The sequence below is a fragment of the Prosopis cineraria genome, unplaced genomic scaffold, assembly GCF_029017545.1.
Source record: "Prosopis cineraria cultivar Desert tree isolate PC_DT_omini unplaced genomic scaffold, ASM2901754v1 PC1, whole genome shotgun sequence".
Taxonomy (NCBI): domain Eukaryota; kingdom Viridiplantae; phylum Streptophyta; class Magnoliopsida; order Fabales; family Fabaceae; genus Prosopis; species Prosopis cineraria.
The window spans coordinates 47087229-47114833 of record NW_026555332.1 but is presented as its reverse complement, the minus strand read 5'-3'; the positions used below and the strand labels follow the sequence as shown (position 1 = coordinate 47114833).

At 36.2% G+C, this 27605-nt stretch overlaps 3 protein-coding genes across 3 annotated transcripts; 1 reads left to right on the top strand and 2 right to left on the bottom strand.

The window, feature by feature from the left end:
• The first annotated feature begins 7811 nt into the window (after positions 1–7811).
• LOC129303213 (probable pectate lyase 12) lies at positions 7812–10695 on the top strand. Its single transcript, XM_054942367.1, has 4 exons — positions 7812–8308; positions 8468–8928; positions 9623–10271; positions 10368–10695. The coding sequence occupies exons 1-4, from the start codon at positions 8181–8183 to the stop codon at positions 10546–10548; spliced, it is 1419 nt and encodes a 472-aa protein (XP_054798342.1). The 5' UTR covers positions 7812–8180; the 3' UTR covers positions 10549–10695.
• Positions 10696–15383: 4688 nt separating this feature from the next.
• On the bottom strand, positions 15384–18260 carry LOC129287995 (uncharacterized). Its single transcript, XM_054924299.1, has 4 exons — positions 17995–18260; positions 17779–17889; positions 16682–16750; positions 15384–15686 (listed from the first exon to the last, which is right to left on the bottom strand). The coding sequence occupies exons 1-4, from the start codon at positions 18139–18141 to the stop codon at positions 15636–15638; spliced, it is 378 nt and encodes a 125-aa protein (XP_054780274.1). The 5' UTR covers positions 18142–18260; the 3' UTR covers positions 15384–15635.
• A 2685-nt stretch (positions 18261–20945) lies between these two features.
• On the bottom strand, positions 20946–26488 carry LOC129318644 (serine/threonine protein phosphatase 2A 57 kDa regulatory subunit B' beta isoform-like). Its single transcript, XM_054963532.1, has 2 exons — positions 24827–26488; positions 20946–21354 (listed from the first exon to the last, which is right to left on the bottom strand). The coding sequence occupies exons 1-2, from the start codon at positions 25979–25981 to the stop codon at positions 21031–21033; spliced, it is 1479 nt and encodes a 492-aa protein (XP_054819507.1). The 5' UTR covers positions 25982–26488; the 3' UTR covers positions 20946–21030.
• Between the last annotated feature and the right edge of the window lie 1117 nt (positions 26489–27605).

Below are 27605 nucleotides of genomic sequence, written 5' to 3'. Positions count from 1 at the left end.
CATGTTGCATAGGGGGGAAAGAGGAAATGAGAAAAGAAGCGGACTGCCATACACACACACACTCTTTCAGCCATGTAGCAGAAATAGAAACGCAGAAACACAAAAACAGTAAGATGAGAGACCAAACACAGAAATGCAAAAAGTAGGCACAGAGTAAAAGAAACAGAAACATGCACACACAGGAGAGAAACAAAAACATATAAAGCATACACATGCAACAGAGAAAAGAGAACACACACGCACGTACACTTTTGGCTAGGCGCAGAAGAAGCGAAATAGAGCAGAAAGAATAGCAAGCAATCAAAACACGTACACATATGCTTTCAGCTAGCAAGAGAAAAGAAACAGAACTAAGAATGCATGCACGCATGCAGGAGACGGCACAGTAGAGAAAGCAGATGGAATAGCACAAAAAAAGTGAGAAGAAATAGAGGCAGAAATGAAGAATAATAGAGATAGAACAGCATAGAAAAAAAGGGAGAAGAGATAAAGGCATAAATGTAGAAATGTAGAAATGCAGCACTCACACACAAAAGAAAGAGAAACAGAGCAGAGAGATTTAAGGGCGCACACAGAAAATGCAGCAGAAGAGAAGGAAAAAAAGGAAGCGGAGTAGGAGAGCAATGATTCACCTCTTCCATCCTCTATATAAGACTGAACGTAAAACAGAGAGAGGGGTGGAGGTTTTGCTGGAGAATACACACAAAAGAAGCAAAAAATAGAGCACAAAAGAACACAAGAGGAGAGAAAGAGGAGACCAAACAGAAACACAGAAAACAGAGACAAGAAAGGAGGTGACAGAGGAGCTTTTTTTTGGAAAAGCTGAGAGGGAGAAGGAGCTGTTCTGGCTGGAGAAAAGGAGAGAAACTGAGAAGGAGAAGACCGAACGTGAAATAGAGAGAGCGGCGGTTTTGCTGGAGAAAAAGTAAGAAGAAACATAGATGTCCGAGAAGAGAGGAGAAGGGGAACACCGACCTGCTATTCCCACCCATTCAGAGACGTAGATCAAAGAGAAAAGGGTACTGATCCAAGACATAAAGAGAGAAATGGAGAGAAAGAGTAAACCGGGAAGAGACGGAGATGAGGTTCTTCTAATTCAAAAATGATAAATGCTTTGACTATTGTAGAGATGAAAATCATCTTCCCATGCTTTCCTATCGGTCTGTCCATTTTCTTATACTATGAGTATGAAAGTTGTCTTGATTTTGATGATGGAACTATGCTTGTTTAAACTTGATTATTTGCATATCTGGTTTAGTTTCAATGAAATTAATTATTTATATAGCTTTTTCATATTCATTCCTTTTGAGTAAGAAGGAGAGACTTTATATGGAAGTTCGACTTGCTGCCATGAACAAATTTTGGTAAGGACTTATAGTTTTTTTGACAAAAATAATAGAAATAATAATAAATAAATAAATAAATAAATAAAGTAATTGTCATTTGAAAAGAGAGTGTGAAAAAGAAGGATAAAGAGATTGCAAATAATAATTCTTGTTTGTTGTCATAACTAAGCTTAATTTGATTTTAGGCATAACCTTATTTCAAATAATGAAAGAATTAATGTAATTATTAGGCAAGGTCTTTAAATATGTTTTTAGCATGAAAGGGTATATTAATATGTATGGGCATGATTTTTCATCTCCATTAGTCCTAAGGTCCTTTACTTGTCAAGAATATTGTTACACTCGTATCGTATGGCACTCTCCATCATGATTACATGTATGATTTCATTTATTATGACAAGCCTATTTTATAAAAGGCGGAGGGGAGAGAATTTGATTCTTACCTAATTGGAAAAACATGAAATGAATAGGAGAAAATTTGTTTCTAGTCATTTACTTGTCGTGTGAGATATTTAGAATTTTCACAGACATTTAAAATGATCTCATACCGTGTAAATCAATAAGATTTCGGAGGTATATAGATTTAATTCATATAAAGTAATCAATGGTTTCAATGACCAACTGTTAAAATTAACTTTCTTTTATAATCCAAATTAATAATTTATTTAAGTTTCATATGAGATTTCAATAATCTTCGTAGGGACTTAAATAATCACATCATCGTGTGAGATAATAAGTCCTCGCAGATATAGTGGTTCTTAATATATATAATAAATGATTTTTAAATAATGATATAATATACAATTTAGAAAGTTAATTAACCAAAATTGTGATCACATTTACTGACTATATCTTCTAGTCATGTGAGGTTTTTGAATCTTCGTAGACTTCTAAGATAATCGTATTATCATATGAGTCAATAAGACTCTGCAGATATAACGATTAAGTTTTTAAAATATATATAAATTATATATTAAATTGATTAAATTAAATATATGTTTAAATTTAATTCCTTTATCGTGTGAGATTTTAGAATCTCTGCAGATATTTAGGAGAATCATATTACCGTATAAGGCAATAAGGCTATGTAGGTATGATGATTAAAATTCTTTAAAACAAATGTACATACATGCTTAAATAAATTATTATTAACACTTAAAAATAAATAAATTAAATTGCTAAATTCTTTTATCGTGTGAGATTTCAGAATCTTTGCAGATACTTAGAATAATTGCATTACCATCTGAACTAATAAGGTTCTGCAGGTACTGTGATTAAATTCCCAATCATAAAACATAAAAGAAAAATAATTTTAAACTCTTTTCTCTCTTTATTCCAAAAATTCAAAAATTGAGAAAATAATTGAAATTAAATCACTTTTTACAATTTAAAACACACATATCAAAATTTTAAAAATTGTTTTATTTGCAAAATGGTGAATTATTTCTAATTAATTTCTCTTCAAAAAAAATATTCTCGCCAACAAACTTTCAAGCCTGAACTACGTGGACTTTGATCCCCATCACAGGGTACGTAGGCCTCAGAGTCAGATTCTGAGTCAAGTCCACCCTCCTTCGTAAATAAATAAATATTTCTCACTTAATTCTTATTATTATTTTTAAACATATGAATATAAAAGGGATAATTAAAATAATTATGAAACCTTATTAATAGAGCATAACAAACTTCAGGTAACCGTTCTGACAAACCGGTGTTGTGGGGTGCCTAACACTTTCCCCACACTCAACCGATTCCCAAACCTAGTTTCTATTTTTGTAGACCACCCTTATCTTCCTTTTAAACGGTTTCCCAAGATTTTCCTCAAAATCTTGGTGGCGACTCCTCGTTCAATTTGGTTCTCGTCATGAAGGCCAGGACCTCTGCTCACGCGCCGTCCGCGTCGCATTTTTTCGGGTGCGACACCTATTATCTTAGGAAGGCCATTCTTAGCAACCGCTAAAACTTTGATTGATGTTGAAAAAGGTGAGCTTACTATGCGAGTAGATGATGAGCAAGTCACTTTTAACATGCACAAGTTGATGAAGTCTCCTAATAATCTTGAGCAATGCTTTTTCGTTGATATGCTTGATCAAGTTGCACAAGAAGAATTCAATGAGGTAATTCCTAATGATTTGTTGGAAGCCTTGTTGATAAGAGCTCAATTAAAGACTTAAGATGGAGAAGAGTGTATGGCTATCATGAATGCATCACCAGTTTATTCTAGAAACCGTGTCCAATTTGAATCTTTAGATTTATCTTCTCTTGGTAGACCATCTTTGAAATCCTCTATTAAAGAACCACTATCTCTTGAGTTGAAGACATTACCTTCTCATACTTGGTATGTCTATTTGAAAGCCAACAAGACCTTGCCAGTGATTATTGCTACGGATTCGAATGCACAACAAGAAGAGCAACTTGTGAAAATCTTAAAAGCTCACAAAAGACCTATTGGGTGGACTATTGCTAACATAAAGAGTATTAGCCCTTCAATTTGCATGCATAAGATTTTCCTTAAAGATAATCATAAAGCTTTCGTGGAACATCAAAGAAGGTTGAATCCTATTATGAAGGAAGTTGTAAAACAGGAGATTTTAAAATGGCTTGAGGCAGGCATTGTCTATCCTATATCTGACAGCTCTTGGGTGAGCCTAGTTCAATACATTCCAAAAAAAGGAGGTATGACTGTAGTGGCTAAAACCCACAATAAGCTAATTCCTACCCGCACTATTACTAGATGGAGAGTATGTATGGATTACCGAAAGCTAAATGCGGCTACTAGGAAAGATCACTTTCCTCTTCCCTTTATCGACCAAATGCTTGACAAATTAGCTGGAAGGGAATTCTTTTACTTCCTTGATGGGTATTCGAGTTATAACTAAATTGCCATAGCTCCAGAGGATCAAGAAAAAATGACATTCACTTATCCTTATGGAATTTTTGCTTTCAAGCACATGCCTTCTGGGTCATGCAATACACTAGCCACTTTTCAGAGGTATATAATGGCAATTTTCTCTGATATGATTGAGCAAACTATAGAAGTCTTCATGGATGACTTCACGATTTTTACGGATTCATATGATGAGTGTGCTTGATCAACTTGGCCAATATGTTGAAAAGATATAAAGAGAGCAACTTGGTCATGAATTTGGAAAAATGCCACTTTATGGTTAAGGAGGGCATAGTTCTTGGCCATAAAGTCTCCAAAAATGGCTTGGAGGTAGATAAAGCTAAAATTTCAATGATTGAGCAACTTCCTCCACCTACTAATGTTAAGGGTGTGAGGAGTTTTCTTGGCCATGCGAGATTTTATCGCCGCTTTATTAGAGACTTCTCCAAAATAGTCAAGCCTTTTTGCACTCTTCACAAGAAAGATGTTGAATTTAAATTTGATGATTCATGCTTGAAAGCATTTGAAAAGTTGAAGAAAAGACTTGTATCTACGCCTATCATGATGGCTCCTGATTGTAGTTTGCCTTTCATTGTGATATGTGATGTTAGCGACTTTGCTGTGGGTGCTATGCTCGGCCAAAAGAAAGAAAAAGTGCTTCACCTAATTTACTATGCTAGCAGAACACTTGATGATACTCAAGAAAATTATACCACAATTGAGAAAGAGCTAATTGCAATGGTGTTTGCTTTTACCAAGTTTAGATCATATCTTGTGGGTACTAAAGTCATAGTTTACACCAACCATTCAGCTTTAAAGTAGCTATTCAGTAAGAAGGAATCTAAGGCAAGGTTAATTTGATGGGTACTACTTCTACAAGAATTTGACTTAGAGATTGTTAATAGGAAGGGTATTGAGAATCAAGTTGCGGACCATCTTTCTAGGTTGAGTATTAATGGTCAACTTAAATCTAATATTGTTATTGATAAGGCTTTTCCTGATAAGCAACTCTTTAAGGTTAACAATATTCAAACATTGTGGTATGCAGACATTGTCAACTATCTTGTTTGTGGCATCTTGCCTTTTGATTTGAAGTTTCATCAATAGAAGAAGTTTCTTGATGATGCTAAGTTATATTTTTAGGAAAAACCCTATTTATTTCACCAATGTGCTGACCAAATGATTAGAAAGTGTGTTCCTGAGTATGAGCAACAAGAAATTCAAAGATGTTGCCATTTTTTTGACTATGGAGGCCACTTCGAGGGTGATAGGATAGCATTTAAAATCTTGCAAAGTAGTTTCTATTGGCCTTTTTTATTCAAGGATGCATATGACTTTGTGTTAGAGTGTGATAGGTGCCAAAGGATGGGTAATATCTTTAGAAGGAACGAAATGCCACTCAACAACATACTTGAAGTACAATTATTTGACATGTAGGGCATAGACTTCATGGGACCATTTCCCATGTCTTTCAACAATCAATATATCTCAAAATGGGTTAAAGCGGCAGCATTTCCCACTAATGATGCTAAAGTGGTGCTCAAGTTCTTGAAGAAGCAAATTTTCACCCACTTTGGAGTACCAAGAGCCATTATGAGTGATGGTGGTACTTATTTTTACAACAATCAATTTCAATCTCTCTTGATGAAATATGGTGTTAATCATAAGGTTGCACTTATCTACCATCCTCAAACTAACGGGCAAGCTGAGACTTCTAATCGAGAAATTAAGAAGATACTTGAGAAGATGGTAGGGGTGATAAGAAAGGATTGGTCCACCAAACTCAACAATGCAGTTTGGGCTTATCGGACGGCTTATAAAACTCCTATCGGCATGTCTCTATACCAGTTAGTTTTTAGGAAATCCTGTCATCTACTCGTAGAGCTAGAATATGGTGCTTATTGGGCTATCTAAAAGCTCAACTTTGATTTTAAGGCCGTGGGTGAAAAGAGACTTCTCCAACTGAATGAACTTGATGGATTTTGGTTAAATGCCTATGAGAATGCTAGGTAATACAAGGAGAAGACAAAGAGATGGGATGACAAGAAAATTTTATGCAAGCATTTGAGTCAGGCCAAAAAGTGCTCTTGTACAACTCTAGATTGAGAATATTTATTGAAAAACTCAAGTTTAGATGGTCGAGACCGTTTAATGTGGTCTAAGTATTCCTTCATGGTGCTATTGAGCTAGAGAGCATTGAAGGAGAAAGATTTAAAGTTTATGGGCGACGATTAAAGCATTATTGGGGTGGTGAGGTAGACCGTGAAGTAATCACCTTGCCCTTATTTGATGCCTCTTGAAGAAGAGAAGAGTTAGACTGAATGACTATAAAACAAGCACTACTTGGGAGGCAACCCAAGTTCTACACCTTATCTTTTGATTTCTCTTTTGTAGTTTAGTTGTTTTGATGAAGTTATGTGTGATCTTATCTCTTTTGTAGGTTAACAAGAATATATGAGGAAGTATAAGCCTTTGGAGAAGCAAGAAATAAGTCCAAAGAACAAAAGAGCATAAAAGAAAGGAAAATTTCAGGGAAGTCAAGCTATTTAAGTTGTTTTTATGCTTATAAACTTGTCTTGGCAATTATTTTGAGCTTATTAAAGTAAATGCAATTTTGTGTGGTTTGATTCCCATGAAAAATAATTCTTTTTAGGGGTTGATTGCATTTTAATTGAAGAAAATTGTGTATGGTTGATGAATGATGGTTAGAGATTGATTTTGAAGTGAATATAGTGCTTGGAAGAGGTTTTAAGGGGTAAACAAATTAGATTTTTGAAAACAAAGCGCTGCAAAATTTTGCTATCAAGAAAGTTTTGACAAAAATTATGACTTTAGGCTCACGACTTTGAGATTCCAGAGAAGGTGAGCAGGTCATTGATTGCAAACACGTGTTCCACCAAAGAAAATAATAATGATGATAATAATATAACAGGACTTGAAGGGCTACCCGAATCTTTTTTTACAGGGTTTATCAGGGCCAAACTCTCAAGCCCGATTATTTTTAAAAAAATTATTTTTAAAACCCAAACTTTTATTTAAATAGAGCTTTCAAGCCTGGTCCTCCGGATCCGACCCATATTTTTGGCTCTGTATGAAAGCACATAACCCCGCAAATTACGTCAATTCAGCTTAAAGCAACCGGATTATGTCCATTATATATCATGGTGGATAGTGTTTTTTAATACATAGTACTCTTTTTGTTCTGTCGAGACAATCATTATAATGGATATGCTGAAAAACGCAGGGGAGCGAATTACTACTTGGCTTTAATCCACCCCTGGATTTTATTTCTCATTCTTAATCAATTCACTAGATAGTGGAGCTTCAATTTAGGGTACAGGTATCCAAAAGTCAAAAGGCCATACTGCCCGGAAAAATGGAGCCAGCAGGTACCTGCACTCATTGGTGCGTGCATTTAATTTCCTCAGAAGTTACATACACTGACAGTAAAGTAAAGTGGAATTTTAAGCTCAAAGAGAGGCCCCATTTTCAAACACAGGTTCACGCTCTCGCGATGCGTTGCTAGTTGCGTCAAAAACCCCAGACCAGTTCCTCGAGAACAGCCGGATTCCCATCCACATTGCCACAAGCTTCCTTCTTCTCTCTCCTTTCCCGCTCTTTACCTTTGCGCATCATTATTGTCATAAGTTCTTCTAAACACGCCTTAACTATCATTACAAGTAAAAAGCCTCCAAATCGTAAATACAAAATGACACTGTTAAACAGAGTATTAGGAGGACAATGCAGCCAATTATTCTCTGCTTCTGTTCACACACACTCTCTCTCTCCCATTTCTGTATCTCACTTGCTAGTGTAATCTCGGCTTATTATTAATGCTTCTAACCCAACCCTAGCAACTCTTCTGGACAAGTTACTGGCCATGGCCGTTGGGCTCTGAGAGTGAGTGAGAACAGTGACCTGCTGACCCTCCTTCATCTTCTTCAACAATGCTCCAACTAATCTGCATTGCTCTGTTCTTTCTGGTGTCGTTCTCACCGCTTGGGAGAGCAATGCTGAACCTCACTCTTCCTGGCCAGCATCCCGACCCCGATTCTGTCGTTCGAGAATTTCACAGGTACATGTTACCCCTTTTTCTTAGGCGTATGATGCAGAACACTCTGTTTTTCCAGTGGGTGGTCCTACATTGTAACTTAGCATCCTAGAATAGGTCGAATGGCTAGATCTGGGTGAATATCCATTTCGTTATCATTGTTTATTCATGCTTCTATTGTAGGAAAGTGAATGCTTCAATTGTGAGAAGGAAAATGCTAGCAGAGTCGCAGATACAAGAGCCGTCGTGTTTAACAGGGAACCCAATTGACGATTGCTGGAAATGCGACCCAGATTGGCCCAATAACAGGCAGAGGTTAGCTGAATGCGCCATTGGGTTCGGTCAGTACGCCAAGGGAGGCCAGGGTGGCGAATTCTACATCGTCACCGACTCCTCTGACGACGACGCCGTGAACCCGAAACCTGGTACTCTCAGATACGCCGTGATTCAGACGCAGCCACTGTGGATTGTGTTTCCCAGTAATATGATGATTAAATTGTCTCAGGAGCTCATCTTCAATAGCCACAAAACTATCGATGGCCGTGGGGCTGACGTTCATATTGTGGGCGGTGGCTGCATCACTCTCCAGTATATTAGCAATGTCATCATTCACAACGTTCACATCCACCATTGTCATCCCTCAGGTCACTATCATTTGCAGCATTTCTCTTTATTTAACTTGATATTCGGTAAAATTCGTTTAATGTGAAAGTGGATAATCAACCTAAAGCGGGAAAGGGAGATGTTCGTATTCAGTTTTGTTATTGGAATCGTTATTGAAAGTTTTGAATTCATTCACCCAGGCCCGACTTTAATATTAACGACCGGAAACAGGATGGCACGTACAGTTATGTTAACTGGATTAATTAAAAATATGAAAGAGGAAGATGACATATTGGAGTTGGAGACGATTGTATTCGCCGTTTGATGACTCGTGCCATTATTTTGTCATAATAAAGTGCTTGCTTTGCTAATACCCAAAAAAAGGTGCTTGCTTTGCCAAATGATAATCTTTTGAGGTTCAATAGACATTGTGGTTAAATAAAATGCATGGCTGGAGTCACAAACTCACAGTGCAAGTTTAATGCATACTTGACTGATCTCTGTCTCAAGAGTCAAGAAATTATTGTTGTCTACTCTTCTTGGCGGGCCCGGTCATGATTCTGGATTTTAGCGATTAGTCAACTTTTAGACCGTAAACTTATCTACGCTCCTAGCACTATGCACAGTACATAATTTTGATTTTACCCTCGACTGTGAATTTACATTTGCGGAATATGCGTAATTAGGAAGAATCCAAGGTTAAAAAAGACTTTTGTGGTGTGGGTGGGTGAGCAGGGGAGGCTAACGTGCGGTCGAGCCCAGATCACTACGGGTGGCGAACGGAATCGGACGGCGACGGGATATCGATATTCGGGTCGAAAGACATATGGATCGACCACTGCACGCTGTCCCGGTGCAGGGACGGGTTGATCGACGCGGTTATGGGTTCCACGGGCATCACCATTTCCAACAACTACTTCTCGCATCACAACGAGGTGATGCTGCTGGGCCACAGCGACGAGTACCAGCCGGACTCCGGCATGCAGGTTACCATCGCCTTCAATCACTTCGGCGAGCAGCTGGTGCAGAGGATGCCGAGGTGCCGGAAGGGATACATCCATGTCGTCAACAACGACTACACGCACTGGGAGATGTACGCGATCGGAGGCAGCGGAAACCCTACGATCAACAGCCAGGGGAATCGGTACACGGCGCCAACGAATCCGTTCGCGAAGGAGGTGACCAAGAGAGTGGACACGGAGGAAGGGAAGTGGAAGGGGTGGAACTGGAGATCGGAAGGGGACGTAATGGTAAACGGAGCATTCTTCGTGGCTTCCGGCGAAGGCGTGGAGGTCAAGTACGAGAAGGCCTACAGCGTCGAGCCTAAGTCGGCCGATCACATTGATTTCCTCGTAATGCACGCCGGTGTGCTCGGCATTTCCAGGTTTTCTTCTTGGCTGTCTTGTACTTAGTAATCTATTTTGGGATGTTCATGTGTCATGTTTGCATTTCTGATTAAATGGGATGTGGAAAATGGCAGGGATAACAACCTGGGGATGTGGAGCAGAGGGCCGAACGGAGAAGGGGATGAGATAACAGTGACAGGACCTGAATACACGGACGACATGGCGAGGACGACGAGGTTGCTGCCGGAGTCTTATGCTGTGGGTGGGATATGGTGTTTAGTAGCATTCTTGTGGGCGGTGTTATGTGAATTGTGATAATAGTTGTGCCTAGGAGTGGCATTGCCTAACATTTTGAAGAGTCAAAGCATTCAAACTGTGATGCTGCTTCTTTTAATTGGGAATGAAATTGGAACAAGCCTGCTCCTTAAACACGTCCAAGAGTAGGCGTCATTTAGAGCTGTACATATTCGCCTTCTTCTTCCCACCTTAGTTGTCATTATCCAAGGCAACACGCCAACGCCACTTGAAGGGGAAGCAATGTGTGAAAAAAAACACAGACGCCAAAATCACTCTAAAATCTAATTTCCCCATTTATTTAGATTTTAGCGTTATTTTACTTACTCAACCCGTTTGCAGACGTCTATTTACGTTTCCTTGTAAGCTAACTCTGATTCATACCTATTTTTTATAACTACATGGTTGTCTTATTTTGTATTAACTCATCTCTTTTAACATATGAGAAAATTGCGTTGAGGGGCATTCCAAGAACTTGTTTTGTTTTGAAAGAGTCAGTTATATTTATTTGAGACTGTTGCTTACTCCAGCACGCCCAATTTTCGCCAACATTTTTATTTTGCGAAAATATAAATGCTGTATAATTTTTGTTTTTCTAATTTATTTGCACTTTAAGATGGCTACCACTAAGGGCTATGAAATGTTTGATATTTTAAAGCAAAGGATTGGAACGGGTAGAAAGATAGGGAAGTTCCAATCCACTTCCTATCCATTCAATTTTTATAAATTACACCCACCCAACACTAATCCCTTTATGATGTGGCACCTCAGCATTACTCTTCTCGTACGAGATGATGTGATTAATTGTTTGGTAGGTGTTTGTGCAATCTTTTCCGATTATTCTAACCTAAAAAAAGTGCAAGCAAGGATTGAATTTGGGAGAATGACGTCCTAAAAGGCTAATTAATTTAAGTTAAATTTTAAATGTTAAATTTTATAAATTTAAAACTTAATTTTTCAATTTTACAATCTCATTATAATAAATTTACAATTTATATTTTAAATTTTAACAAAAAAAAATAAATTTTTTTAATTCTTTAGTCATGTTAAAATTTAAAAAATAAGTTGCAAATTTATTTTAAAATTGAGAAATTGAGTTGTAAATTTTTAGAGTTTGACTCTTCAAACTTAACTTGAATTAATTACTTTTTTTAGGAACTTCTTTATCATTCTTCCATTTGATTTTCCATATGTAGCATGTGACGCTCGTTTGTGGTCGTTTGGTGCATATATACAGGCGTATCTTGTTCTCATTATCATTAACTTGTGATATCTGACTAACAGATATTATTTTCTTTTCCTATTGACCAAGCCTCCGGCCAATAATGGCCATTATCTATCTATCTACTTCTATTTTAATACCCGTCTGCATAGTTTTCTTGATCTGATTCAGTATTTATAACAATTAAATGCCCCCAACAAAAAGGGAATAATGTTCAACTTGTTGCTTAGTTGAAATGCTGGATGCCCCTTGGGTCCATTCTTTTGAAATCTTTCTTCCTGCCTTCGCTTTATCTAACAAAATATGATAATGTTTGTAACACAAAATGGCCAAAGGACTAACATTTAGTTCGGTTTGATGCTTCAACAACCTACCTAGATAAACTAATAATATCATACAAAGTTTTATACATGGGACCTTTCGTTTTAGTTTGGTAAACCTACCAAACATGAGTCATGAGTTATCGTACGTTGTAGGCCGAAAAATAAAAATAAAAAATATTTTATAATTTGCTAAATAGTGAGCCAAGTAAAGGTAACTTAGAAATGAAGTCGTTTCTATGGACATAGGAATCTGTGTTCTCCACACTTTTAAGTGATAAAATGCTTGAATAATCTATTATTATTGGCTTGTTATTATTACTTATATTATATCACTCTTACCATATGTTGATAATTCGCATATAATACTTACACATAATCGAATTGATAATAATTGAACATTAAATTATAAGTTAATGTCTTCTTTACCAAAGGATCTTTTTTTTAAAAAAAAAAAAAACATTGTCATAGAACTTTTCAGTTCATCGGAACTTTCAAGGCTTCCATTTCTAGCGGTAAGTTTGTGCTGCCGCACTTGGACTCGTGCTATGTTCACTCTCAGATTTAGGATGCATGGGGAAAGATACATAGTTCACATAAATTCCAACAAGCGATTACAATAAGTGATGGAGAATGAAAACTACATTTATATTCACACAGCATGATGTAATTTTTACACTAATTAGCAAATAAACAAACATTTTGAATGGGAATTCTAGGGTCAATTCATGCACCTGAATAAGAATAAGCCCATGTTTCAGAGTCTAACCATGTAGAATAAAATTCATCGGACTGGGTGTTATTACAATGATGTCCATATTCTATTCCATTTTGTTCTTCTTGCAATTCTGCCATCCAGCCTGATACCCGAATCTCGTAAGGTGAATTTGTCATTTTCCATTCAGATGTTGGAAAAGCCTGAAAGGAATTATCCTGAGTCTCCCCAACATTTTCTTGGCATTCAAGGTTCATCTGGCTGTAATCCTTGCCAACATTAATATCATAAGTGTTCTCATCACTGAAGGCACCTTGTTCAGTGCTGTCAGCTGGTTTATATTGGAATTCATCTGAATACACAAGTGCAAGTAAGAGCAACAGCAATTAATGAGTTATAAATTTGGAAAACATGCATTAAGAATTGCACTTCTTACCTTGTTGGACTCGTGCTTTCTTTCTCAAATGAGTTCTCCAATAATTCTTGACTTCATTGTCTGTTCTTCCGGGTAAACTGCGAGCAATCTTTGACCACCTGGATTGCTCAACAAGTGAAGTTAATAAAAGTGACATGTCACTGAGGGCTCAAATCAGTAGTGCCATGTATAAAGCACAAGCAGAGAACAGGGGAAGAATTATGTACTTGTTGCCCCATTGCTGGTGAAGCTGAATAATAAGGTTCTCTTCTTCAAAACTAAAAGGGCCGTGCTTCAGATTTGGACGAAGATAGTTCATCCACCTCGACCTGCAACTCCTACCACTTCTCCTGAGCCCTGCAAAAGATCACAAACTAATATTTGACACTGCTATTTCCATATCTCACATATTTAATTTGCTGCATTAATAGATGAAGCCACGTCCAACATTATTCATACCAGCAACTTTGGCAAGGGAATCCCATCTTCGTTCTCCGAGACAAGTAACAAAGGTAGTGAGTTGCTCGTCTTCCTCTTGGAGCCAAGGCGCTTTACGCAAAATCTCTCCTCCCATGCTTTGCTTCATATTTTGATATGTAACAAATCACAATGTACGTACGTTGCAGTTACTAGGAGAGGGCTGTAAGGCATATATAGACACACACACACACACACACAGAGACAGTTACAGGAAGCAATGAATCGGAAGAGAGAATTGGGAAAAGGCGAAAAGGGATTGGGACTGGAAACTCTTAAGTGGCGTAAGTGGACAACGCCGGTGGATGTGTGGGCACTCCACAAACTATTGGCTAAACAAATAATTAAATTGCTGCTGACCAAAGCATGTATCTATCGTACTTTCTCCGATCTAACTAATTAATATTTCATGAACAATGTTAGTTAAAATCTTAAATTTTTAAAAATGATCACATCTTTTTATTTATACTCTCATTAAATACCCTATAAAAGAGTATTGATAATAATAACTAAAATTTCAATGCTTGATTTATTTAAAAAAAAAAAAGATAAATTGGGAGTATAGTTGAAAAAACAAATATAAAAATTATCTAATGCCCAATATTTTAGACTAAGTAAAGTTTTTAAATGATGCTTTATATTGTAGTTCGAAAAGGGTAAATATTAGGTCATGATCTCATATGAGATTAGATGCACTGGACTGTTCAATACTCATGGTATCACTAATTCTGTCATTTTATGTCAGGGTTGCCCTTCGATTTTAGATATATGACTTTTGTCCTCTGCAAAACAAGATATAGATGTTTATGAAGAAAAGGTATGGAAAACGGGGGAATCGAAAGAAAAAAGTTGAATGGATAGGGATTGGGTATTGGAAGGTGGTATACAGAACCAAAATTTGGATCTCCATCCAGATCTCTCTTTTCAGATACACTGGAAGCAACCGAGCCTGTAACTTCCGGAGTGCCGAAAAAGTGGGCTCAAATATTGCTACCCCTCTCAAAGCTTCTGATATTTTTTACTCTTTTCTTTGGTACCTTATTTGCGATTTGAAGCATCCCATATCTGACATTTGTATTTGATTATTTTCGTAGCATGCTGCATGTTTATAATGTTTCATAGGATATTATATTTTTGTTACATTTGAAAATAGGGCTTTGATTTTCTTCTGTATTTTCCGGAAAAAAATAACCTTTGAAGACCTCATAAAACCTTTGGTAGTTTGGTTACATCTTGAAACCGCGAACATCAAAATATTTAAAGGGTCAAGATTCCTGTTGGGAAATCAAGCTTTTCTTTCTTAACCTCCCTTTGATTTTTCCCGCCAACTTAATTGATTTTCTCAGCAGTCATCCTTGGTAAGAATGACTGCTAAATAAAATCTCTAGAATTATACAACCTGCATTGTTTTAACTAAAACCTCAATCGTCAACGTGTCGGGGAAGTTTGTCAAACGGTGGTTCTTTTTCCCCCGCACCATGTAAAACATTGTGAAGTTTATTCCAGCAATTTTCGTTCCATTTGGATGTAAAAAGCCCACCAGAAATCTCAGCTCAACGGACAAGAAAGTTAATATGGGGGCTCCATTTCATAACATGAAAGGATAGGATCAGATTTTCAACACATGCGCGCCTTTTGGTTCAAAAGAGAACATAAATGCAAGAGATTTAGTAAGGAAGAGAGAAACAACATTGTCACCACCTCAAATACCAAAGAAGACAAAGCTATATATAGATTCCATTTGGAGTACTCTGGTAAGTTTCACAAACCATGTCCCTATCCAACAAAACCATCTTGATTAGATGACTTGGATAATGGACCATCAAGTAACACAAAAAATAAAATAAAAATAGGCAAATCTACAGTGACTCATCTTGCCTACGCTTCTAATCTCTCGACGTTCAAACTGCACCTGTTTCATCTTTTCTCGTATAATATTATATCAATAGGACCACAACATTAGCGATCTATGAATGATTTATTCATAAGATTGACAGCATCATCCATGAACTGCAAATAGATAAAGACCCATTTTAATCATGAAAGTTAAAAAATATTCAGAATTGCGACTTATCTGGGACTGGAAGTAATCGCATTTAACATCAATAAATAAACAAGAAAATTTTAAAACGTGACATCTCAACAAGCAATGAAGCAAGATTTATAAATAAATCCCAACTGAGCAAAAATGATAGTCGAGAATCTTGATCATAAATGTATTATAGGTTCCACCAGTTTCACTCAAGTACTAATACTACATTCAAATAGATTCTGTGCATTTAATGCGAAAATCTTATACACAGAAATTGTAACAGAAGGATAGGTTTTAATTTTTCTGCCCATCGCATCCCATTCCGATATTTAAGATGATGAAAATTACTTTTCATAAAGCCACACCTTAATGGCATATAATTATTTAGAAGTTCAAACTACTATAGCATAGGTAATTTGGGCCAGACAGTAATATTAGCATTTGACCACGACAATGTTACCACATAATGTGATATGCACTAATATCAAGTCACATTTCAAAAGTACAAGAGCATATACATAAAGCTCGTAGGCACCATTGCTTCGTTCCTGATTATATGCAAGTTTATATAAAAAAGTTCAATTTCAAATCAGGACCAATGAGCTCCCACAGAAAAGGATTTAACATATTGTTCAGTCCACGTGTGATACATGGGAATTAGCAATAACAGAATAGGGGTAATTAGGGGAATTAGGAAGATAAGATTAATTCCATTCACAATGACCCATTACACCCTAAAGATCTATTTATAGAGAATATACTAAATACCCAAACTACCCTTATATCCCTAATTCGCCTAATTATCCCTATTCTATTATTCCTAATTCCCATGTATCAATGTGTAAGTAATTCTTTTATCTAAGCCAAATTTCACCAATGTCAAATGCAAACTTTGTCAAGTTCAACATCAATAAAAGAGTCCATTTATATTTGTTCCTTGCATGCATGAGATATATAAAAGGATGGACTTAACCTTCCCAAGCAACTTAAGTTCCCGTCCAACTGGTTCCAAAATCTTCATGTCCAAATTGATAGGCCAGACCTGTCCAAACATGAAAGAGACCAGGAAAGTGTCAAGCAGACCATCGTGCAGACATATTCTACCTAAAATAGGCATAACCAATAATATCTCTCCCGATAGTCTAGAGCTAAATGCTTTCTGTTCTCGATGTTGTAGCTCATGAGATGAGTCATATAACATGTGGGGGCGTTTGCGGAACCATAAAAGTAAGGGCAACAGAAGACTGTACAAGGAATCACATGTCCAAAGGTTGGATTCTCCAATCTCCCATAATACCAACAAAAACCAAAGGAGTGGTTTATATTAGTTTCTTTTTGTTAAAAAAAAAAAATCCCTGTGGTTTATGAAACTTAAGCATATCCCACTTAGAGTATCGAAGATTTCATTAATTGGGGTTTCATCTGACAAAACCCTATGTATAAATATTTTTGAAACGTATAGCAGCCTATGTCAGTTTTTTCTAGACTTAACTAAAGAAAAATCAATGAAAGGGAGTATAAGTTGAATCTGGCAGGGCCGCGCTCGAGTAGGTTAGGTAATTCTCAGGCGATATATATACATAATATATAAGGAATAGCAATAATGGGTCACGGACTCGAGAGTCTCACACCTTCAATTCCTTCCATCTAAAACCAAAACAGTCAAAAAGAAGTGATATTTAAAAAGCCTGAACCGATGGCAGATTAACTACTATTCAAAACTAGAAAATTTTATGCAATGCGGTGCTATCCGTTACAAAGTAAACGTGAGATTAAGGAACTCCAAAGTATCATGAAATCCTGAGCCAATATAGAAGCTGGTTATCAATTAAATTGCAGGTTTCCTATTGCTTGAAACAAAAACAACTAACAAAATTCGCAAACTTGCATCAAGCATAAAATTAACCTAGATGAACGAGGCGAAAGCAACTTTAGTTAATATTAACATGACAATCCAATAAATAACACAACCCATGAGCTCAGTCTTCTCAGGTCTTTCCATGCAAGGAAGATAGAAAAGAAACAACCAATATAAAATTCAGTTCCAATTTCCAAGAAAGAAAGCAGTACCTTGACGCCAAGTAATTTGAGCGGCGTTATCTGCCCCGGTACGATACAGTCTGGACCCGCTGCTTCCACTATGGCTTCCTCGGCCAACCCACTTCCAATGGGATTGGGGTGCTGCATTATCCCGGAGACAAAAAAAAAAACAAATAAGCAAGTAAATGAACTGCTACGTGAAGGATTTGATCGGAAATGCCGCGAAAATTAGAGAGAAAGAGGAACCTTCATAACGGAGATGGCATAATCGGTATGAGGGGTTTGGGAAAGACGGAGAATCGGAGAATGATGAATTTTGGGAATAGGTTTTTCCGATGATGCTCTCCACGGAGCATCCTTCTGAAGCAAAGCAGCTCCTCGTTTCTTCGACATTTTCCCTGACCACTCTGATTTTATCCTCTGTATGCGCCCTCCGGCTCCTGCCCTTCGAGAGAATGGAGACGCCAATATAAGTATAGAGACTCAGACTGCACACAGGATAGGCATTCTCTCCTCTTGAACACACAAAAATTATTAATATTAATTTTTTTTTTTATTTCTGTTCATGAACCATCGATAATGAGAAAAAGCACGAGTAACGCGCAACTCACTTGTTTTTCCTTAAAAAGGTTTGATGCACTTAACTTCTCTCTTTGGGTTTGAATTCAAACCATTCACTATCAGGGCTGAGCAAAATTGACTCAAAATTAAAAATTGAATTTAATTTAATTTTATTTATTTAATTTTTTAGTTCGATTCAATTTTTTCATAAGAAAAATTTTATTTGATAGGTTCGATTCAGTTTAAAAATTTTAAAATTAAATAAATCAAATCGATCAAATTATTCATATTTTTTTTATATTTTTAAAAATGTAAATAAATTCTCATTTAGATAAGTAATAAATATCTTTATACTACTTGCAGTAGTAGTATTTTTTTTATTTAATGTAATGTCTTGATTTTTAATGTCTACAATTTAATTTTTAGGGTAATAGTATTGAGTCTTATTAATTTTCTCATGAATTATGGTATAAGATTGCTATTTTTTTGTTGGGCCTTTAACATTAAGGGAAAAAAATTGAATAGAAGAATATATGAATAATTAAATTTTATAAACCGAAATCAAAGCCTATGAACCGAATAGACCAATAGAATCGAACCATTAAAATTCAATTCGGTTATATATTTTGATTCGATCCAAATTTTTTATATAATTCGATCAATCGATTTTAGAGAAATTAAAACTGAACCGACTAAATGCTTACCCCTAGTCACTATTCTAAAAATACTCATTTGATAAATGTCTCAATTATAACTATTAAATATTAATACTTAAAAATTAACAATATATATTTTCCTTTAAAAATTCAAAATAATCATCATGACTAGAATCCTCCTTACTTATAATGTTTCTACTAAAATTTTGAGATTGGATGTTTTTTTAATGTTATAAGACAAAACCATCGACAACCAACTCATTAAATCAAACCGTTGTTATTGTGTTATAATACTTGGAACGCTTATTAGATCTAAATTTAGGGTTTGTTTGTTGACTGTTGTGCCCTACAAAACTTAGCCTTTTCTTCATTCACTCATTTCTCATAAAAAGAAAAATTTAAATCATTTCCATACTTTATAAAATATGAAACATTAGTTCGATTTAATAATGAAGAAAATAAAATAACATTTTATTCAAAGAGCTTTCAAGGTTTGGTGACCACTAACTATCCAATTCTTCTTTAAAAAAAAAAATAGCAAGAGAAGCTGTTAGAAGGTGAAAACATTTGCTTTTTTTTTTTTTTTTTGAGATATAGACGGCAAGCTAAGCTTGAAATAAAAGAAAAACAAAACAGAAAAAATTACAAGGGAGCCAAAATAAGGCTCTTGTCACCAAAATACAAAGGCAAACAATCTACACGCACAAAGGGCACCAGGATCTTTTCAGTAGGACCACCTTGGCCCATTTTGGCCATGAAATCAGCACATCTACTAATATATCTAGGAGAGTGATGAATGGTCACTTCTTCCATGAGGAGCAAATGTTCCCTAATATAGTCGATATCACTGTGTAGATGATGATCTAGAGCACAATCTTTCTTTAAAAGGTTATAGCATTAGTAGAGTCAGAGTAAATGGATAGCTTGGTAAGATTAAGATGCTGGCAAACCTCTAGTCCAGTTTTGATGGCTAGAATCTCAACATCAGTTACTAAGCATGTACCAATGTTCTTGTGGAAGTCCATGACCCAATTATCATTGGTATCTCTTATGACTCCACCACAAGCTGGACGATGTTGATTCCATACAGAGCCATCGCCATCAACGCAAACACAGTTTGCTTGATGCGGGTTCCAAATATCTTCCGAGCTGACATCATCTAAAAAGACTGGGTGCTTTAATTCGTTGTTTACCACTTGTTTCTAAAGAAGATGCAGACACATGTGAATGATCTTGTTTGATTTGGGACTCTGTCCTTCAAAGACAAAAGAGCAGCAAAAGGTCCAGAGTCCCCAGTAAACCAAACTAAAAACTCTCGACCAAGGCCATTTCCTGAAAAAACCGTGTCCAGGATTATGTTTGGCATGCCAAGTGAGCCATAAAACTGCAAATCACCAGAGAAAAACTAAAATGACCGTTAGTGGATAAAATTTCTCTCCATATCTATTCCGCTCTCTCACGATCACGAAGTAAATGAATAAGGTTCTCCTCGTATTGGCACTCAAAGGGACAAATAGATGAATTGCTAAGTCCTCTTGAATTTCTCATAATTCTCTCATGACAACTTGCCACAAAGTATTTCACTTGTCACTCAAATATTGGCACTCAAAGGTGAAAACATTGCTATAGGGAAAAGAATTCACGGCCATGCTTTGTAAATAACGAATGTAATAATTTATCAGGCTTACACTCACCTTAAGTTCAATGGTATTTCTGAATGATGCAACGTAGAAACATGCTGAGTCAAATCTACTAATTATAAGATTCAGATTTTGCGCCAGCAAGAAGAATGAAGGGAAAACTTCGTATTTCTCTCAGTATACAACAGAATATTTCACAGAACATTCTTAATCTGAAGATATAGGTGACAGACTTCCAACACATTTTAAAGTTACATTTATCACTACTTTTGCCGCCTGGTGATCATCTGACAGACAAAATGATGATAGAAGTGGGGAAAAATTAAGTGGGAAAGAAAGAAACCCAGAAAAAAAAATGGCACCAATATTAGGGGAAGCAAATCCATAATCCATCAATCATCCTTCGAAATGCGAAGGCAATGAGGCTAATCTATGATCATGGCATCACCCCCTCTCTCAACAGCAACATCTGCGAGTCTCTTCCAATTCAATAGTCGCTGCTCTTCCAACTCTTCGGCTCTGGCCTCTTTCTCTGCATACTGCCTCCTGCACTCTTCATATAATTCATCATCCATTTCCATAAACATCTTCCGAACATTGACAGTCAGCCCATGAACTGCCTGGTTCCAGTGACTCTGGATATTTTTCTCCAACGCTTCAAATATTATTGGTAATATCACACTCCGACTTTGAGCAATTAAGCTTACAATGTGCTCATTGTTCCACAAGATGAGGGCTCGTTCTGCAACCTGCATCGCAAATGTCCCTAAGCAAACCGTTCCGCAGGGCATATTTAAAAACACTATACAAGCACACCATTCAAGTCACAGCACCAGCGAAGTAATTCAAATCCCCATCCGGAGAAGGTCCCAAATCCGACATACTGACTAAGACAATTTTCGGTGACCAAGGGAGGATTTATTTAAAAAGACCATTAATGATTAACTCCCCCTCTCTTAAAAAGTAAATATAGAAATAAATTAAGTGAAAAAAAGACCCTAAGTAAGGATTTGGCAACACCATTTTACCCTCTCTCCTACTGCTCCATTCCACAACAACCAGCTGAACTTTTGGTTCAACCGAAAAAAAAATTTGGATCCTATCTGAACATATCTTGATAGTAACCACAAGCCAGTAACAACCCAAGTTCACCACTACCATTTGGTAGCATGGTGAACAGCTTAACCGAAGCAATAGGCATCAGTTGTAACCATAAACGAAATATACGTCAACCCACCTTGTTGAACCAGTGAATCATTAAAATAGTACCTTAAAGAGCTTAATAAAATGCTTTGTTTATGACCAATTTGATCACAGGTCAACTACAATTCTGACCATTAAACCTTTAAACTAGTGTCTTGATTGATTTAATGACCAATCTGGTTTTCAATACCTTAGCTGTAACACATGCATTGCATATCCTCAGAAATTTTGTCTACTGTGTAATATTTCTTTTTTTTTTTTGAAAAAATTAACAGACCACCAAATTTTAATGTGAGAAAATATTTGTTTAATTGGAAAAAGAAATTCTAATCACCCTAAATCCTAGATCATAAAAGAAATTGTCTGTTATGAAATATTTCTTCTTCTTTTTTTTTTAAATTTTAACAGACCACCAAAGTTTAATGTGAGCTAACAAAATAATATTTTCTTCAATGAAAAAATATTTCTAATTGCCCTAAATCATAAATCCTAAATCCTAAACCTAAAAACTTAGCACTAGTCGCTAGCAAGCCTAATAAATCACATTTGACATTCTTTTTTTTTTTTTTTTTGTGGGGTGGGGGCATGACGACAGGGATTTTAAAAAAAAAAAATTCTGGCGGCAGCAAAATATAAATTACATATATCTCTTTTAAGTTTTACTGAAATTACATGGATATCCCTATATTTTAAAAACTAATGCAAAATTCTCTTAAATTTTGTCATGTACATCCCCTCTATATTCAAAACCTGCACAAATTTCCCCAGGAGTAAAGGGTAAATTGCACAGTTTCCCCTAAATGTAAACAAACATCCCTAAAAATAGGAAGATTGTTATATTTCTGCAAATCTCATGAGAAGTATGTTAATTTACTTTTTGTTTTTAGAGGAGGTATGTGAGGCTTTGAAAATATAAAATCTGTATAATTTTAGAAAACTTAAAAGGTCCATGTAATTTACTTTTGCTTTTGGGAAAAGTCTGCATAAGTTTCAAAAATAAAAGAAAAATCTGCATAATTTCAAAACAACTCACAGGAGATCCATGTAATTTACTCCATCGAATTAAAGGCTGCATATAGGAAACAGTACAGTAAAAGAACATGTCTGCACAAAAACATTGAAGGTACTTTCATTGGTACAAACGCAGAAGAATCAAAAATAATTTTAAGCCAGAGATTAACTCTGAATAATGCTAAGGACTTTGAATACAAGTCCAGGAATTCCAAGCCAATAATTGTAAAAATACAGCCAACCAAGAAACAATAGTTTCAAAGTTATAAGCAAGGATAAAGGATGTTTGACTCAAAAACAAATGCACAAGGGTTAGAAAAATGTTTAGAGTTAGCAGTGCATTTTGCTGAGAACAATATAAAATCAGCCATGTGGGAATGTATACATAAAAACAATACACAGTGAATCTGAAATAACAAAACATCAGTCAATTAACTGTTTCAGAAAGAAATCATTTGTGACCAAGCAAATTCATTATAGACCCAAATATAGCACTACGAAGTACAAACAATTGAAATACTTGCCAAAGGTCTCAACATATTAATTGACCAATGCACAATTTCGAACTAGCAATTTCTAGTTCATGCCATTTAACATCTTGACAAGATCATTCCATAATGAGAAACGTAAGTAGGAAAGTACAATCAGTAATGTTTCACTCATGACTCGGGAGGCCCACTTCTTACTGGATTCAAATGAGAGTTTGAGAAGATATTCAGATAGAATCCTTTAAATTTTGCCTATCATAATTTGTTATCCCATGGTTCAAGCCAAAAATAAATAACTTTCACATTACTGGGTCTATCATCTCCATCAATTACAAAATAGATGGATCAGGATTCATGTGCTAATTGCTAGCCAACAACAACATGGTGGGTGAATCAAACTTTCCAAACCACAGGGTGCAGAGTGCTATTGAATAAACCCTGTAAGGCAATTTGATCTTAATCTCTAACTTTAATTGGATACCGTGGGACCATCTATTACATGTTAAGACCCTAAAAGATAGTCCCATAACCAAGCTCCGGGCTTACCTTTCCCAGGATCTTTCTTGATCAGACATGACTCCTTCATATTTCTATACACTGTCCAAATTTATATTCACAGATAACTAAAATTTCAGCAGAAAATCCTACAACAATGCCAATATAGTCGCTACTTCAAGCACAGGCTCACTGACTAGGGTAAATCCTCCACTACGGAAAAAATATATTCCAAGATTTCGAGTTTCAACACTTCTCACTTTCAGCACATAGGAGACAAATTCATCTCCAACTTCCAATTTTGCTGGCATTCTTAAAATGTCATTATATGTATCTTCACATAGATAGGGGTAACAAGAAACAAATAAATTATTACTTAAAAATTTCTTAAACAGAAAATTAAGTTGCCATCCAAAGGACCCAAGCCATCAAATATTAACAATCTGATGAATTCAATTTTAATCAACTTTGTCAGCTCATTATTAGCTACTTTGAAGAAGATGAACCAAAATAGATTAAAAGTCCATGTACATGAAATATGCTTGAACACTTGTCTGTCTACAAGTGAATTTCTGTGCGTAAAAGCCCAGAAGATAGTTAAGCCATAAAGATAGGACTTATTTCATTTTACATGCTTTCCTTTCTAATAAATAATGTAAACATGTCTTCTGCCCTTTTGCTATTAAAGGGAATAAAATCAATCAAAAACTACAACTTGACTAAAAGAATTAGAGCACTGGGAAAAAAAAAATCAAATTACATGAGAGTTTACCAATGAAAGAGTAAATAGGAAAAAAGATATGCCTATTGAAGTTGTTAGACAGGCAGCTTACAGTTAGAACCTATGCTGGGCAAAAGAAAATTATGGCGAAACACCAACTTCAGTTAGAAGAACAGGCAAATAAATAAATTGGACTTTAGTTTGGATGCGTTCTCCATATAGCAAGATTACATAGAAAACTGTTCAACTTGCAGCATTCAAATCTCAACCAAAAACATTGTAAAGAGAGAATTTTCCACAAACCTGAAAATGAGAACTATTGAGGCATCGTGCAATCCTTCTAAACAGGGGAACCATGCACCGTTGGAATTCAGCAGCTTGCGTGGCCTCCAGAACTTCCTCCAGTTCCCCCAGGAAGAGCACTTCCTTCTGGCAGTTGGTTACAGGCCAGTACTTCAACAAGCCCCTAATGACTGTATCAGCCAGCTTGAAGTCCTTTTCAACAAACTGAGTGATGCAGTACGACAACTGCTGGTGATATACGGCAACCGGTTTTGGTTTATGTAATGGTATTAGCGCCCGCACCAGAAACAACTTGTGTTCCTCTTTCATGGGCAGTGCAAATCCATTGATTATACTCCCCAGTATCTCCAGAAGCTCGCCAATACCACTATGCCTCTCGGTTTCATATATAAAACGATAAAAAATGTTGTTAATTGCCTTCCTAACAAATGGCCGGTGAACCATGAATTTACCATATATGCGATGGAGAATGGTTTTCAAAAATTCTCGCTCACGAGGGTCCTCGGAGTCAAATAAATCAAGTAATTTCAACACAAACGAATGATCAATATACCGCTTGGCAACCTTAGTATCCGTATCGGATGACACCACGTATCTCAGAAGCAACTCATACGCAAGCTGCAAATGAGGCCATGCTGGCTCCCAACAAGGTTCTTCTTCTTCCGGATCAGTAACCTCTTGTCCTGTATTTTCGTGGGATGCTGGAGGCAAGCATCGGAATATATTTAATGATATCATTCTTATCATTTCCTCCTGACAAGCCTCTGTAATTTTACCCGACCCGGATTGTATGAAGTCAACCAAATCCATTAGTGACTGCCGCTTGATTTCTTTCTCGCGAGCGGACTTCAAGGTGTCCGTAAAATCAAAAACGTAACAACAAACCTTCAACTTCCGAAGGAACAAGTTCTGTCTTTCCGAAACGGGCACATCCCGGAACATCGGAAGGGGATCGATAGTACCTGAAGGCGGAGCACCAGCCATAGAATTGGGGCCCGATGCAGCTGCCCCAGTCCGAGAGGCATGGTTAACGACCACATTGGCGGGGGCCGGGGCCGAATTGCGGTTCCCTGTAGGACCGGAGCCATAAAGCAGTGACTCGTTAGGGTCGGACTTGGAGGGCTTCTTGCCCCCCTTCATGATTTTCTTAAACATTTCTGAAACGCAACAAACCCTAACCCTAAGTTGTGGAGCTGAGGAACGAGTTCAGAAGTAGCTCGTGATTGGATTCTGAATGAGAGAAGTAGTAACATAAACGCCAAGAAAGTTAGTCACGGGATGCCCCTAATCCATCAATGCTTCTCCTCCCGAATTTCCTCATCAGAACCGAACAGCTAACGGATCTGGAAGTGGGAAAGGGAACGGAAATGTTTCGCTGTTGCAGAGTGCTCCGAAAATTCAGAGGCAATGGATCAAAGTGGGGGGGGGGGGATTAACGGAGCCAGTTCACTGGAATGCGGAGAAGGTGACCGGTCAGAGACGCATGCCGTCGATCAAAACGTCGATACAGAGGGAATTGCAGAGACGGGGGAAGAGATTGGGAATTAAAGAGAGGCGGGATTGGGGTATTATTAAGGAAGATGGAGAGATGCGTATGAGAAGGGACGATCGAAGCTGACATGATCACCTTTATAAACAGTCGCTTTGCACGGAGCATTTTATCCCAGACACAGCTCGCATACATAATCCTTTATTGGCCCAATAATGATCATGATAAATTGATGATGATGATAATAACAATAATCATTCTTTTAATTTTGTTTTTTTAATGTAAATTAATACTATTTTTACCTTGCTCACTTTTTTCCTTGAATCTGGTTTTTTTTTTTTTTCTTCACAAATTTCTCTCCCTCTCCCTCCCTCCCTCTCTCTCCCTCTCTCTCTCTCTCTCTCTCGAGCAAAAATTTCTTTCTCTTATTTGTTCATTGTGCTCCACAATTCAACACACGAAGTGAAATGACGGGATGTCCTGAACGGCGTGGAATGTGTACATTTTCAATTTCAATTTTAATTCAGACTTACAAATACCTATGCAGCATTTTTAATGTGAGTCATAATTTTAAGGGAATGAGTAATGTTTTTTTTTTCCTTACGATTTGTCAAAATAAATTAAATATTAAATATAAATTGAAGGATCAGACCAATAATTTTTTTTTCCTTTGATTATCCAAAAAAATCAGACCAATAAATTTTTAAATTTGAAGCAAAAAAACAATGTTAAATCCAGCCTAATGTTTCTCTTGAAGTTAATTTAAAAATAAAGCCCAGAAATATAATATTCTTCTGAATTAAATCGGGAGAGAGTAAGGGCCTGTTTGGTTTCTGTTTTATTTTTTATTTTTAAAATCATTTTATAATACAGTTTTTAAAATTATTTCTAAAACAAAATAAAATAAAAATTCATTTGGTTATGTCAATTAAAAAATAGTTTAAAATTAAAAAATGAATTGATAGTAATAATTATAGGCAGTTAATGATAGTAATTAATAATAAAAATTGATCAAGATAATTATAAGTTTTAATAATAAAAATAGTGTATTTTAAAAATAAGAAAAATAAAATGAAAATAATTTAAAGTTACTTCTATTTTTTATTTTTAAAAACAATAAATAAAAATAACTTTAAAAACAATTTAATAAGAAACACTTGTGCGAACAGATTTTCAAAAATAAAAAATAATTTTTAAAAATAAAAAAAAACATGCCCTAAAATGTCTGCAGAATTAGAACTGCAGTTTAAGGTTTCCTTCAAGCGAGGGATACGTGGCACGTGGGACGGT